Source organism: Caretta caretta, chromosome 8 (genome assembly GCF_965140235.1).
Source record: "Caretta caretta isolate rCarCar2 chromosome 8, rCarCar1.hap1, whole genome shotgun sequence".
Lineage (NCBI taxonomy): Eukaryota > Metazoa > Chordata > Testudines > Cheloniidae > Caretta > Caretta caretta.
In genome coordinates this window covers 93,231,679-93,248,164 of record NC_134213.1, presented here as the reverse complement: position 1 = coordinate 93,248,164, position 16,486 = coordinate 93,231,679, and the positions used below count along the sequence as shown (strand labels likewise).

Here is a 16,486-nt window from a genome sequence, read left to right as displayed (position 1 = left end):
TTTCAAATAAAAAGAAGCTCACTCCGCCCCACTAAAAAAGTACTGTAGATGTACTGAGTGTTTTAAAATGCATCACCTCTCCTTGCTCTAGTGTTTTTCAGACACTTGTTTTTCATCCAGCCACGCCTATGGATATTGGGATCCTCTGCTACAATCTGGCCAAAAGCAGGAAGTGAAGAATGTCTCAGAAGACATGATCCTGACGGTGAAGACCATACCTAGCCCATCAGCATTGTACTTGAAAGTCAAGATGCTTCTGTCCACTTGCTTAGATATGCCAAGAAACTTGGGAACGTCTAGAAAGCTTTTTCCAAACTGAGTAATACTTGATTTTGGATTCCTGATCTCTACATGAAGAACAAAAGTCTCTACAATGTTTCCAGTTCAGTAAACCTAGATGTGAGAGATTTAATATTGTATTATATCCTATATAAAGAAATGCAATTTGTTTTAGCCATTTATATAGCGACCTACAAATGCATGTATTGTACAATTTTCCTTTCAGCAAAATCTATACTGTAAATAGACAATCAATAGGAATTGAGGGTGCTCAATGCCTCACAGAATCAAATTCTTAAAAATAATACTTTGAACTTGCATTATGGGCCAAATCCTCAGCTGCCACAAATCAATAAGTCAATTTGCAGTAGCTGAAGATTTGACCCCATACGTTTTTGATTCCCTGGGATTGTCTCTGTAAATACAATTAAGGTTCAGAATACCTCCCAGAAACAGATAATATACCCATTTTATAGCTGGGATAAGTAAATCACACTAAGGTTAAGGGATCTGCATAACCACATAAAGGCAATCAGTGGTATTGCTGAGGATAGAGCCCAAGATTCCTGACTCATATATCGCTGCTCTAGCCCCTAATGACTATCCTTACTGAACTCAGTAATATCCTATCAATACTTTCAATGCTGCTCCTTGACATGCTGTTCATTGCCTTAGTATTCTCTTAAGATCTATGCAAACATCTGCATCTATGCAATCTTTGCAAATTATTTACAAGACAAGATCTTGTTTCTATCTTCAATGCACAAGCATTTTAAAATAAAACCGTATATCAAAGAAACGTTCAAATACTCTGACATTGTGCCTGGTCTTTGAGAAAGAGTTGTAAGTCAGAAAAACATAGGTACATTGCACCAAAGTAAACCTTTGGGAGATCACTGTGAATTTGAATTTCTGCTTTGCTGTTAAAACAAGATGTAATTTAAAGACAAGAAAATCATTGCCCGTTTCCTGGGGGAGACGTGTCTTTGAGGATACTAGCTTATGCCTATGGTTTCACTAACAAGATCTTTGCTTCCTATCAGTATTCTACATGGCAAAATTCATCCTTGTGCAGCGGCCTAGCTATGCATAACTTAAGTCCTAATAAGACCTCAAAGAGCGCTTAAGTGGTACATGGGCCTTATACTTGCTCTTTGCACAGGAGTGAATTTCACTCTGTGGTACTATACTCGTCCTCTTCCCAACTTCTGTTAGACTGGTAGGTTACCTTTGAATTCAGATTTAAAAGGAATAATATTAGAAAACCTCTGTTGCACTAAATGCTGGTATTGTAACACTTTATCTGTAACTGAAAGCTCTTCATCTCCGTGTCACATTTAAATGGAGCTATCCAAGCATGATTACGTAGACCAAAGTGGCTCTTTGTCAGTATAGGAGAAGGTCTAACTTGGGTACGGGGAGGATTGTTAACAATGGCTGGGATTTTCAAAGATATCTAAGAAGTTAGGCACTCAACTCCTGTTGTCTTTCAATAGGAGTTGGTGCCTTAATCCATTAGGCCTCTTTGAAAATTCCAGCAAGTAATAATGGGTCAAATCATTACCTTTATCTCCATATGTGAAGGGTATGAAAACCACAGTTGTGTGTGAGGAGGGGGGAAGAGAAAATGCCTATGAGACATATACCTCCCTGTTCCCTGACGTAGCAAAGGGCTTACCACAGGGATGTGAATCAGTGTACAAGGTGTCTATAACACAGAAGACAGCTTGGAATGGGCCTTGGAAGGTTTGCTAACAAGGCATTGCAATCTACTGTAGAGTTCATAGAGCCTGAGAGAGTGTCCTGACTTGTCGTACCCCTTTTCCAAGTTGTGAACCTACGTTTAGGAGGACTTCCACAGCCCAGGAGAAGACCTGTTGGCAGAGCTCAATCAGACCTAAGCTAACAGAGCTTCAGGGATGAGGTACAGGAAGATAGGAAGCAGCGTGGTACTACAGAGTGGCCCTGGTCTCTGGCAGTTCCCCTGAGAACCACCAGTTTGAGGATCATCCTGTAGAAGGGAGGGGCAAACCTAGCTCCACCTAACACAATAACATGTTTGAAATTTCACAAGGGCAACATACCTGAATTTCCTGTCCTCTATAGGGATTTTTCTATGCAGGGGATCAATTTTGGATGAAGTTTCTACTGTAATTTAGAACGCTGCACCACATTCTGAGCAACCTGGGCAGGAGGGGTCTTATAAATAAATGATGAATTTTGGGGATTGTAAAAGGATTACAGCCCTGATCCTATTCCAGTTGAAATCAATGGCAAAGCTCCCATTGACTACAACTGAGCTGGAGAAGGATGTAAATGAACATACTTTTTCATCTAAAGTTACTCTAGAAGGAAAGTAACAAAAACAGCAACCAAAAATCTAAGTTAATTTCACAGATCAACTTTGATATAATTTTGTTTTGTTTTCAGATTTTCTTCTTACAGATTAAAATTATTTCACTCAAATACACATACAGGGGCAGGCATTTTTGCTCTACCTTAACATTCAAATTTTGTAAACGAATTTCAGGGTTTTTTTATTGTTATGATCCCTGAAGCCCAGCACATGAATATGCTCTTGAAAGGAAATTAATTAAATATCTGCTATGTCTGCACAAATGAGAGCCTACCGGTAAATTCGCAGCCCTCACATGGTCCTCTTCCAGAAGTGGGCAGCCATTATGAATATATTTTACTTCATTGGGCAAGAAATGGCAGTCAAACATCTGTTAAGATAAGAGGCATCAACAAACTGACAAAAAATAATTTTATGTAGTTTTATCAGTCAAATCCTGTAGGCTTTAGTCAGGAAACCAGTGGGAATTTTGCTTGAGGATTGGACTGCCAAATTGAACACATACTACACTTTCTGTATAAATTATCCAGTTAAAATGACTACATAAGATCAAGTAAAAAAGTATTACTTACCACTGTGTCCATTAAATCACCCACTTTCATGGAGATGTCTTGAACAGGGCCCATTCACTCTCGGAAAAAAATTTCCCTGGGGGCAGGGACTACCCAGTCAATATTGGGAAACATAACTACAGGGCTTATTGCACCTTTGTCTGAAACATTTGCTGCTAGGCACTGTCAAAGACAGGATATTAGACTAGATGCACCCATTGGTCTGATCCTGTATGCAATTCCTATGTTCCTAATATGTATCACACCATGTCAGGGAAAGCATCTATCTTCCTCTTTCATTCATCATAATTTGAATGGCTGGGAATTTCTTGGAAACCAGAAAGGTCTAGTTTACTTCAATGTCTCTTGGTATCTGAACGGCACTTGGGGCAGTTCAATTTCTCAATACTTGCCCATCCCTATATCTCCCTTTAGGTGCAGGGCTTGTTACGGAGAAAAAGAGGAGGCCACAGGATGGGTGTACAGGAGGAGTGGTGCAAACTGTGCAGTGAACATCAAAACTGTGAAGATGGCTCTTATAAAAGGGCTTTACTAAATGGATGGAGCAGTAAAAAAATAAGTAAAGCATCAACAAATCACAGTGGCAGTTACCAGAATATTTTGACTAGTTTGAAATAGGGGATCATAGGTGACATGTTGGAGGGACACAGAGGAGGGCACCGGCTAAGGGGTGGGCATGTGCCCCCCACGTGACCTTCCCAACGTGTCTCCTCCCCACCCCCAGCCAGGGGCCCCCGCGCTCTCCCCATCCTCTCCCCTCCCCATGTTATCTCAGGTGGGGGCTCTGTCCTCCCACTGCGCCGGCTCCCCCTGGCATGTGGAGCCACTCCCCAAAGGCTGCCCGGTGTAGCACAGCAGTTACCTGGGACAATGCAGCGTCCCAGGCAGTGTGGCTGGAAGAGGAGAGGCTTTGGCCCCGCTTCTTCCCTTCCGGCTCTGGCCCCACCCCTTCATCTCCCTGGCTGCTGGCCTCTTGCCCCTCCCCCAGGCAGTTGGGGAGGGGCATGTAACCCTTTGGGGCCCCCCCCAACCACCGTGCGTCTCCCCTGGGATCACTGATTAACGTATCAGTCTAAGCTGTTCTCTCTATTGACTTCAGTTCAGATGAGCCTGCTCAGGAAGATGAGCCTGCTGAAATTAATTGCCAATGGGCTTTGGTCAAGCTGATTTACATTTCAGACAACAAAAACAAGAGAAGCAACCGGTCAGAAGTCCATCTGCATTGTGATAGGTTTTGATTCCCATGAGAAGGAGCACTTACCTGAGGTGTAGGTTTCCCAACTCTTTGTGTAACTGGCTCATTTAAAACCACCTCTACCTTACAAGGGTTCCTCTCTTCGGCGACATTAAAACGTAATTCATTATCTCTCACATACACCACCTGTCCCCTTTCAACACTGATGCCTTTATTTACAAAGACAAGTTTTGCTGCTTCCACATGTCCAAGATGCACCAGAAAATCCAACTTCAGAAAACTGCTCACAGCTTCCATCTTTTGGACTGAGCTAGTTCCTTTTATAAGGCAAAGAAATCCCTGGATGAAAGTAATTAATTTCTGCAGTTACCAAAGCCCTTTTTTGCTCAAGAGCGGCTTGAAAGCTCTTGCAGCTTTGCAGATATTAAAGGGTATTTTGCTTCCTGTTTTATTTTCAAAGTGAAAAAAAATACAACCCATTTTCTCTCAGGCTGTTGTGGTTCCTTGCTCCACATCACCCAGTTGCCCAACTGGCTACAGTTGAGTAGCTCACCAGTGTTGTTGGGTATTACAGCAGCATAGTTTGCAGTTCGTTTGACAAGCATTCAACAAATGGCAATCATTCCCCTGGCATTCAAAGAGGTTAAGGTCACTCTATAGGAGGAAGAAAGAGATGCTGAAATGAAACAGTAGCCTACAATAAAGTAAGAGAAATCATGATATCTTTACCTCAGAAGCAGAGGAGACACAAACAATAATGAAAATGCTAGCTTGATTCCAAAAATATCCAAATTTTCAGGGTTGGTTTCAAGAAAAAAAAGTCAATACATGGTACATAATAATTGTCACAGAGCATATTGCAGAACCTGCCTGCACCCTTTCTGTATATAGGATCACAATTATTTGGTACTGTGCTCCAAGGCCTAAGCAACACGTATAGGGTTTAAGTGGTACATAAACCCTGTGCACGGGGTGAATTTCACCCCAAATGTGGCCAAACTAGTCCACTATAAAAGTAACAGCTCACCCATTGAATTTATTATAGTCCTTTAGATAAGCGTATCCTAGCTTTTAAGAATGCTCCCTATTTGTAGGTGGGGCTTGTCGACATGGGGATACTCAGTAAAGTTAACCCAAATTAACTAAAAGATGTGAATTAATTAAACTGCATTAAACTCCTGTGTGGAGACTCTCATTCAGACCTGAAGTGGCCTTAATTTGGTATGCCTTAATTAACAAAGCTAAACTAAACTGAGACCACTTCAGTGTCAAATGAGTATGTTCACATAGGAGTTTAATGCAGCTTAACTAATCCAGTTGTAAATCACATCTTTTCGTTAATTTGGATTAACTTCACGGAGTGTCCCCATGTAGACAGCTCTAAGAATACTACACTTCAGTTCCCATCTTCATTCTGAGTACATTCCAAACAGTCCATCTGTGTCATGTGCCTCCATACAAAGTGGGGCTAATAATGCAAAAGAACCATTTTTCGTGAAGTGCTTAAAAGTCCTAGATAAGTGCTAAGCTTTGTTACTTGTAGCGTGAGCCAGTGGTTATAGCATCAGTCTAGGACTCAAGCCTCCTTGGTTCTATTCTTAAGTATTACTGACATGACTGTGTGGGTCAAGTAACTTAAAGACAAATAGAGTGACAAAGAGATACCATATAAACAGTGCTAATTGCCTTAGCCATTGGGGCATCCTTTCTTTGATTTACAAGCTGAAATTCATAAAATTCTAAAAAGGATCTCTAAATAAATGTTCATATCCTGATCCCAAAATAATTCAGGGGGCCACTCAAAGCTTGACAAGATATCTTATGTTGTGCCCCAAAGATCAGTAACTTCTGGCTTTTGTGATCCACCGGAGAAATGTTAGGCTTTCTACGGAGAACACCCTACTACCGTTTTCTGAGTGTTCAAATGTTGGAACTGCCAGCAGGAGTGGTACAGCAGATCATAACCATTTTAATAGGCTCTCTCAGACATGGGAGTTCACACATCATAACACCACCTTGAACTGAACTTGGAAACACCACATGTGCAGAGTAAGGAGCATTGATGTTATATGCTCTTTAGTACCCACCTCCATTCAAGAAATGAGTCACCAAATTCTAAACCATTTGAAGCTTCTATGTGCAGCACCACAAAGCAAAAATTATAGTAATGTAGTCTTGAGATTACAAAGGCATGAATTACTGAAGTCCTAAACAGAAGGAAATGGAAGACACCCTCCATGCTGCATCATTTTGTGACATCCTCCATCCAGACTGAAATTCATGCCTGCAATTTTGCACCATGCAAATTTTGGCATGTTCAAAGCACATTTTCGCATATGTACATTGGGTAATTATATGAGCAATTCAGAGATCACATTCGAAACTGTGGCCCACTGGTAAGTGCAAAGAAATTTTTTTTTCAAACAATTAAATCTCAGAGCTGTGGAGTTTTAACAAAGTCTGTTTTCTGTGTTCATGTATTTTATTAACAAAAGCCTGTTTTTTAGTTCACACCAAGATCTATCATACAAATATGGAAGCTTACAAGGAAGTTGTATTTAATTTAATGTGTGTTTTGAGTCTTCAGTTAAAAAAAAGGCCGTCAAAGTTGGCAGTGTCCCTTCATTTCAGCTGTACATGCTTCCATTAAGAAGTCGCTACTAAAGGAAATTATTTTTCTATTCAACAGAGGAAAAGTTAGGTCTGTGGAAAGTGCATGACTGAAATTCATCCCCAGGCAGAGGGACAGAACAAGACTATGCACTGATTAAATCCCATTTAAGACCTACTTTCATCACTTAAGTGATGCATAAGGCTTTTTCCTGGCTTCCACCCATTAGGTACCATGAGTACACCCATTGAAATCAATGAGATTACTCACTGTAGTAAGCATTACTCTCAATAGTAAATCAGTGATATTCTGGCCCTAATCAAGTCAATGGGAATTTTTCCATTAACTTTAACAGAGCCAGGATTTCATCCAATATATTCAGGATTAGGCTTTTAGATCCCAATCTCTCAAAGATTTATGCATGTGCTTACTTTTAAGCATGTGGGTAATCCCACTGAAGTCAAGTGAATTTCAAACTTCAAAGTGATTATTATAAATCAGATAAACAGTAATAAGTCACCAGGACCAGATGGTATGCACCTAAGAGTTCTGAAGGAACTCAAATACGAAATTGCAGATCTACTAACTATGGTATGTAACCTATACCAGCTTCCATACCAGATGGAGGATAGCTAATGTGATGTCAATATTTTTTTTAAAAAGGCTCCAGAGATGATCCTGGCGACTACAGGCCAGTAAGCCTAACTTCAGTACCAGGCAAGTTGGTTGAAACTATAATAAAGAACAGAATTATCAGACACATACATGAACACAATTTGTTGGGGAAAAGTCAACACTGCTTTTGTAAAGGGAAATCATGCCTCACCAATCTATTAGAATTCTTTGAGGGGGGGTCCGCGAACATGTGGACAAAGGTGATCCAGTGGATGTAGAGTACTTGGACTTTCAGAAGACCTTTGACAAGATCCCTCACCAAAGGCTCTTAAGCAAAATAAGCAGTCATGGAATAAGATCCTCTCATGGATCAGAAATTGGTTAAAGGACAGGAAACAAAGGGTAGGAAAAATAGTCAGTTTTCAGAACAGAGAGAGGCAAATAGCAGTGTTCCCCAGGGATCTGTACGGGGACCAGTGCTGTTAAACATATTCATAAATGATCTGGAAAAGGGGGCAAACAGCGAGGCAAGTTTGCAGATGATACAAAATTATTCAAGATCTTAGTCTGCTTTGGACTTTACTAAGAGATACAAAGGGATCTCATTAAACAGGGTGAATGGGCAACAAAATGGCAGATGAAATTCAAAGTTACTAAATACAAAGTAATGCATATTGAAAAACATAATCCTTGCTATACATACAAAATGATGGGGTCAAAATTAGCTGTTACCACTCAAGAAAGAGATTTTGGAGCCATTGTGGATAGTTCTCTGAAAACATCTGTTCAACGTGCAGCAGCAGTCAAAAAAGCTAAGACAATGTTAGGAACCATTAGGAAAGGGATAGATAATAAGACAGAAAATATAATGCCACTATATAAATCCATGGTACACCCACATTTTGAATATTGTGCGCAGTTCTGGTCACCCCCCTCTCAAAAAAAATATATTAGAATTGGAAAAGGTAAAGAGAAGGACAACAAAAATGATTAAAGGTATGGAACAGCTTCCACCTGAGGAGAGATTAAAAAGACTGAGACTGTTCAGCTTGGAAAAGAGACGACTGAAGGGGGATATGAGAGAGGTCTATAAAATCATGACGGGTGCAGAGAAAATGAATGAGGAAGTGTTATTGACTCCTTCACATAGCACAAGAACTAGGGGTCACCCAAGGAAATTAATAGGCAGCAGGTTTAAAACAAACAAAAGGAAGTACTTCTTTACACAATGCACAATCAACCTGTGGAACTCATTGCTGTGGATATTGTGAAGGCCAAAACCATAACTGGATTCAAAAAAGGATTAGATAAGTTCATGGAGGATAGGTCCACCAATGGCTATTAGCCAAGATGGTCAGAGATGCAACCTCATACTCTGGGTGCCCCTAATCCTCTGACTACCAGATGCTGGGACTGGACAATAGGGGATGGATTGCTTGATGATTGCCCTCTTCTGTTCATTCCCTTTGAGGCATCTGGCATTGGCTACTGCCGGAGGACAGGATACTGGGATAGATGGACCACTAGTCTGACCCATATGACCATTCTTATGTTCTTAAATTAACTTATGTTTTTAAAAACACACTAAAATACCTTAAGGTATGTCTACAATGCACACTTCTTTCAGCAGCATGTGTGTACATATGCACTTAACACCCCCTCCACCAGCATAGATAGCCACAGTGAGAGGCTCTGGCAGTGGGGAACTGCTGAAACATTTCACCTCTGCCGGAGTGTTTCACTGACAGGTGTAGCTACACAGCATAGTATGGATGCAATTTGCTTTTCACTGCAGCTTGGCTTCAATAAACTACAGGCCGCCAACACTGGTGTGTAGGGTAGAAGTAGCTTTAGTGTTTTCTCAACATTACATATTTACACATTATACATAGATGTACTCGGTAACACACACACATAATATATTAACAACTTTCAGCATTTATTAAATAGCAAGACAGATGTATGATTTCCCCATCCTTCAATTTATTAATTATAATAATATACAGATATTTGTACAATTTAGTTTGCTTTAATGGGAGGGGGTTTTAGTTCAACTTACAGTTTATTTACTGAGTTTTCCCCTACATTTTTAAAACCAGTAAAGACTAATTTTCTTAAATTATATATTACAAACTAGGCCAATTGCTTGTTGTATCAGATTTGGAATGTGTTGCTATACCTTTATTCTCCTGAGCAGTACTAGATTCAGTGCTAGAAAACAGTTTGCACTTCATTTGTGCATGTACTAATTTTGAATTAAAGAGGTCCACATAAATCCTTCTGAAAACTGATACAATTAAGTCTGGACTATTTATAAAAAGGACATGTGGCTGCAATTATAATGGCTAAACATCTTGGTAACACATTGACTTATTAGTGCCATAAGTAGTTTGTGCAACACATGCTGAGTAGTCCTCAAAGGAATAAATCTTAACATTCTAAAAAAGTGAGCTATGTTTGAAAATTTTAAAAATCCTGATCATTTTTAAAACTCATGATAAACTATCAGCATAAAATTTCATTACCCTGCTAGTTCTACACAGGGGGAAGACTCTCTATATGAGGAAGTGGCATGGGGCAGAGAGAGGAAGCTGCCTTTGATGTACCAGTTCCCCTCTTCCTCTGGACCCAATACTGGGAACTTTTCAGGTCTATGATCTACTCTGGGGCTGGAGCGATGGGGACATTCCTATCTGAAAGGTGGTAGTGTCCTGGGGGCACCTGTGGCTACTGACTGGGAGTGGATACCAAGGAACCGTTCCTGTTTGGTTTTTGATTTCACATTTGAGCAGTCACTCACCCTTTCGCCTATGTTTACTGTAATTAGGTTGCAGTCTTTTATCCGTGGAGCATTTAGAAGTCCCATCAAGATTGTGGCCTCATTGTGTTAGCCAACATACAAGCATAAAGCAAGAGTCAGGCCCTAAGCCAAAAAGCTAAAGCCCTAAATTTCAGCAAAGTTCTTAAGCACTGACTGCAGTGGGAGTTAAGCACATGATTAAGTGCAGAACTGGGGTCTAAACAGGTAAAAGAGAAGAAAGAAAAAATTATCAGCCCCAATACCTATTTTCAAATTTGCCCTTTCTTAATTTATTTCTGATGTCCCAACCTTTGCTGTGTGTGTCTATTAAAGGACTGAACCAAGAAACATATTTTGCTATTCGTATTTTGCAATTTGCGCCAAGAGTGACTTAATTTTGAAAAATGGTTATTTTTGTTGTTTGCTGTATGATATAGTAATTTTGCATAGAAGTATGTTATGTATACACTACTATGGTGTGAAGTTCCTCCAGCTATAGCTGGTCTTCTTTATCTCTTGCCTAACACCAATGAGCCCTCCTGCTAATCTAGTATGATCACCATCATCTTGATCGACATCAAGGACTGAACAAGGGACATCCAGAACTAAAAGCACAAACTTGTATAGCTTGGGCTAAAGGACCAGCTCCTGCAGCTAGGAGCTGTAAAAGGCTCACGTCTTCTGTAGACTCACATCTTCTAAAATGCTCACATTTTTTGAGACTGTCATAAATATAAAGGGAAGGGTAAACCCCTTTGAAATCCCTCCTGGCCAGGGGAAAGCTCCTCTCACCTGTAAAGGGTTAAGAAGCTGAAGGTAACCTCGCTGGCACCTGACCAAAATGACCAATAAGGAGACAAGATACTTTCAAAAGCTGGGAGGAGGGAGAGGAACAAAGGGTCTGTGTCTGTCTGTATGCTGCTCTTGCCAGGGACAGAACAGGAATGGAGTCTTAGAACTTTTAGTAAGTAATCTAGCTAGGTATGTGTTAGATTATGATTTCTTTAAATGGCTGAGAAAAGAATTGTGCTGAATAGAATAACTATTTCTGTCTGTGTATCTTTTTTGTAACTTAAGGTTTTGCCTAGAGGGGTTCTCTATGTTTTGGAATCTAATTACCCTGTAAGATATCTACCATCCTGATTTTACAGGGGGGATTTCTTTATTTCTATTTACTTCTATTTTTTATTAAAAGTCTTCTTGTAAAAAACTGAATGCTTTTTCATTGTTCTCAGATCCAAGGGTTTGGGTCTGTGGTCACCTATGCAAATTGGTGAGGCTTTTTATCCAACATTTCCCAGGAAAGGGGGGGTGCAAGTGTTGGGAGGATTGTTCATTGTTCTTAAGATCCAAGGGTCTGGGTCTGTAGTCACCTAGGCAAATTGGTGAGGCTTTTTACCAAACCTTGTCCAGGAAGTGGGGTGCAAGGTTTTGGGAAGTATTTTGGGGGGAAAGACGCGTCCAAACAGCTCTTCCCCAGTAACCAGTATTAGTTTGGTGGTGGTAGCGGCCAGTCCAAGGATAACGGGTGTAATATTTTGTACCTTGGGGAAGTTTTGACCTAAGCTGGTAAAGATAAGCTTAGGAGGTTTTTCATGCAGGTCCCCACATCTGTACCCTAGAGTTCAGAGTGGGGGAGGAACCTTGACAGAGACCATAGGCCTTCTACATCATCTCTCTCACACTGGAATATTGGCAAGGTGGCAGTTTGAGAAGGAGATCTGAAGATGTTATAAATGGCAAGAGTTTTCTAGGTCTCACACCTTGGTGGGCGAACTCTTTACTACATGAGAATGACATATGCACCAGGAATCTTATTTGTAATATTTCACGTGCCTATTGGTGTTTTTTTTAATTGCAGTATGAATGAGATACAAGGAGAATGACATAGCATTAATCATTAAACATTAACTACCTATCATCTCTCATTCACTATTGAGTGATCGACTCCCATCTCCCATCGGGTCCATGATACCAGCTTCCATCACCCCCTTGATAAATTTTCAAATAAGCACCTTTATGATTTCTCCCATACATCTCCACACCCTTGGGAGAAGCTCTCCATAAACATTCCACAAAGATACCTTTTCCTCCTCCTTCAAACTCTCCTTTGCTGTAATTCCTACAAAAAAACTTGACAACAGTTAGGCTGCTGGTCTGCTGAGATCACTGCCTATTGTGCCTATTGTCTCATTGTTCCTTCGTTGTCCTCGTCTATCTGTATTTACCTGTTATTGTCTCATGCTTAGACTGTAAAGTATTTGGGGCAGGGACTGCCTTTTTTTGTCTGTTTGTACAACGCCTAGCCCAGGGGGTTCTGGTCCATAACTGGGGCTTGTAGGTGCTATGGTAATATAAATAGCAAACAATAATCACCCCCAACATCTTATCTATAGCATGTGCAAATTAAAAGACAAAAGTAACTGCAAATCTCATTTGCCTTTCAACCCCCAATCCTTCTGGTTCTCTGCTTTATTCTCCAACATCGTAGGAAAAGCTTATTTTCTTCATTACATGCCTTTCACTGCACTATATCAGAAAATCCTTCTCATCTCCAAAGGGCTCATTTCCTTTAGAATTAAGACACTGAGTCCGTTGTTTTCTTTAGCTCCAGTGACCTTTCTTTCCCCACTAGCTAGGGGGCTTGATTTTTTCACAGGAGCACATGTAATATAGACATCATCAGCCCTTTCAGTTCATGTAGTTCTTAGCTCCAGCAACAGCTTCCTTTACTTTGAGATGTTCTGATAGAGACTCTTTCTAAAGTAACATCAGGCCCATAGCAGAATGGGGGGGGGGAGGAATTAAAAGACCTTAAATCCTAACATTCACATAACACCAAGATAATAATGCATCTGGACCTTATCATTGAAAATTAATATAAGACAAGGGATGTGATACCCTGCTGCTAATTAACAGAGTCCTGTTAGATTCCCCTTTCCCCTTACACTAATTAGTTTAGGGGGGAAATTCACACACACACACACAGACAAAATATCCATAGGACTCCATTGTTAAGAACATCACTTGCGGGGGAGCTGGGTAAATGTGTGTGTGTAATTTTAAACACCTGATTGCCTTAAGCATGCAGGTGTGGGAGAAACGTTGACTAAGTGATGCAAGTCTTTAAAACTGCCGTCAGTTTGCATGAAAATTCAGATTTCTCATTAGCTGTATGAATAATTTAACAGCAGTCTCATAAACCAAGAGAATGATACTTTTGTTGTGTACTGAACTAGTAATGAGGTCACTTGTCACCAAAAAAAATTAAAAAAAAAATTCTAAACAATAAAATCTGCAATCTTAAAGCATGATCATTCCTTGCCAGAACTTTCACAGACATATTGTAAAGACACCAGTTATTCTAGGACAGGACATTCCTTTCCATAACACAGAGAAAGCTGCACAAAGCATTTAATAAGTTTTTTTAAAACTGTTCTTGCTTTAAATTTACCCCCCTTTGCTTCAAATAACAGTTGCAGTACATACTGAATTTTTTAAAAAATACAGTATTAGTATTTAAACATTTTCTAAAATGGATTTCAAGTTAGCTTGAGGAAGTTTGAAAGTCCTGTAAGGAATAAATATTGCTTCTAATCTTTCAAAGCGCAAACTGTAGCATTAGTGTTATCTGCTCTTGCCAAATGTAAAAAGCATAGTGGTCTTTAGGCACCCAGCAGTGTTTCTTGGAAGGGCAATGAAAGAGTGAATGGCAAAAGCCTGCCAAAAGGAAAATCAAAGCCATACCTGCAAGCTGCAATACAGCTCTAGGAATCCCTTCAGACTTTTCTTTTCATGTGTTTGAAACTGAAACTTTTCAAAATGCTGGTATGGTTCCTTAAAGTCACTTTACTTCTTGAAACCAAACAACTCGGGGGATGGAGGGGGGGGGAGAGAGAGAAAGAAAAAAAGAAAGAAAGAAATAGGCATTAAATGTAATTGTCCCAAAGCAATCTCTTCGGAGGAAAAGAGCCTTAAAATGCAGGAAATCTGTCTAACCCTCTAACTATTCCCACTCAAGCTGCCCCGTAGTCACAGATGTTAGTGATTCAGTTAGATAGCAATTCCAAGCCCCCAAAACAGATTCCAAGTGAGAAAATAGGAAAAGCCATTGGTTGCTATTGGATACGCATTCTGAAGAAAAAAGAAGTACAGGCAGTGAGGAATTTGTGGCCTGGATTAGAGGTTCCCTGGTAATTAAAGAGTAGTGACAAATAGGGTATCCACTGACCTCCTGAACGCAAAGCCATGGAGGTTAATCAGGCTGCACTACAGATTTGTAGGGAAACATGTCAAATCTTTCTACTGAGATTTACCAACAGAATTTAAAAAAATCAAACTGATGTGGTTTGAGGAAATATGACAGGGTTCTATTGAAATTACACTAAAAACCTAGACAATTGAACAGCAAATGCTAAGCCAGGTAGAACAGTTTAAAAAAATATTCTATAGAATTCCATAGCGTTTTCTGTGACATTTTATAGTGTGGTCTCAAAAACATGCCAAAGAAAAATTGGCGATGAGCTGTTTTCGGTGAAACTGTGTAACACTTTCCCCTGAGGACTGCCCTGTAGCCCAGTCATTCCCATTTTACAATCGGACCCCACTTTTATCAAAGCAAAAGAGAATAGGCCCAAACGTCACATGTTCCCAAGACAATGTATATCAAGTCTTACTAAAATGATAAAGTATATGCATTGATAATAGTCTTGCCATGACACATTTCAATGAGATAGACAAGTATGTTTGTGTGTGCATAATTATTATGAATTGTAGCTATTATAATAACCCCCAATGAAACAAAGGCCACACCACATAGTGAGAGACAGTCGAGGCCCTAAAGAGCTCATAATGCAAATAGACAAAGGACAGGCGGGGAAAGAGAGTGGTAGAAGGACTGATTCGAGGCCACACAGGAGGAAGGAAAGAGAAGAACAGGATAGAGCAGAGCACTGTTCCCTCTAAGCTGTGCGCGTGTGCGCACACACACACAAATCCAAAACACCGCTTGCGCAAAAATTTGCACAGAAGCACAACAATTTGCACAGAAGAATTTTTTTGCGCACACGGCCTGTCAAAAATTAGAGGGAATGTTGGAGCAGAGTCCCAGTCCAGTACTCTATAAACTAGAGCACACTGCGTACACTGATGTAGTAAAACTGACCAACACTGGAACCTACCAGACACTGACGGGGAAGGAGGGGCTGAAGGGGTGACCTTCAGAGCCCCTATCCTTCCGTCTGTTCCCGAACTCGGTTTCTTGCTCTCACACACACCCCCAGCAAAGTCAGCCACTTCCTTCACCTCCCTCCTCATCGCCACACTTTGGAGAGCACTGAAAGTGGAGTATGGGAGAGTCTTTCTGCCCACAGTGCCAGCATCATAATGGCTTCTGGCAGCCGTGCGAGGAGGGACTGGAGGAGAGACCTGGTCGGTCCCTGCAGCCCTGCTGGATACATGAGAGAGAGAGAGACGTGTTGGAGCTAGAACAAGCACACAGGGAATTTCCTAGAAAATCCCAGCAGCCAATTGCATTTTCTTAACATCAAGATTGCAAATAAAAAAAGACAGACAAGCTCTCAGGCCCTAGTCAGACACTGTCCAGGCCCCATCAGTGGAGCCAGGCCCTTTAGTCTAAGAAAACCAGCTCTAGCTCCCTCAGGGTATCTTTACACAATGGGCCAAGTGCTGACCTCACACCGGTTTTACATGAGTATAGCTACATTGGCTTTAAAGGAGATATTCCTGATTTACACCTGTGTGAGAAACTGGCCCTACAGCGATCAGCTTCAAAACAAATCTAACTGGTTTTTGATAGCAGTGGTGTTTTATATACTGTCCTTTTAAAAGAGGAATTGATAGTCCCTGTCAGGAAGGGTTTCCCTAACTCCCCAGGCAGAGTTCACTTTACCCATGTGAAGCTCAGAGATCAAAGGCAAAGATCCTCTCATGGCACAGCCCTTGGGATAAACTGCGTCAGTATATTAAAGTTCTGCTCTGGCTAATGTTCTGCTCTGTGTGAAATGAGAAGTTTTATTTCTGTTCCGTTTCATATTCC

General features: G+C 40.6%; 1 protein-coding gene across 4 annotated transcripts; it reads right to left on the bottom strand.

Annotated features, from left to right (window-relative positions):
- Positions 1-240: 240 nt before the first annotated feature.
- LOC142073030 (FRAS1-related extracellular matrix protein 1-like) lies at positions 241-15,777 on the bottom strand. 4 transcript variants are annotated; one of them, XR_012669726.1, is made up of 4 exons: positions 15,609-15,777; positions 14,176-14,298; positions 2,910-3,005; positions 241-393 (listed from the first exon to the last, which is right to left on the bottom strand). XR_012669726.1 is itself a non-coding variant. In XM_075131800.1 (3 exons), the coding sequence occupies exons 1-3, from the start codon at positions 4,697-4,699 to the stop codon at positions 385-387; spliced, it is 336 nt and encodes a 111-aa protein (XP_074987901.1). In that variant the 5' UTR covers positions 4,700-5,524; the 3' UTR covers positions 241-384. The 4 variants fall into 4 exon arrangements, 1 of the variants encoding a protein (XP_074987901.1); XR_012669725.1 differs by lacking the exon at positions 15,609-15,777 and adding an exon at positions 14,428-14,490; XR_012669724.1 differs by lacking the exon at positions 15,609-15,777 and having other exon boundaries at positions 14,176-14,503.
- Positions 15,778-16,486: the final 709 nt, after the last annotated feature.

Bases quoted from the DNA above. Each gene is read 5' to 3' on its own strand.
- LOC142073030 (XM_075131800.1), bottom strand. From the start codon at position 4,699: ATGGAAGCTGTGAGCAGTTTTCTGAAGTTGGATTTTCTGGTGCATCTT. The intron at 3,006-4,468 runs GTAAGTGCTCCT...TTATCTTAACAG, and splicing joins TTGGGAAACCTACACCTCAG to ATGTTTGACTGCCATTTCTT.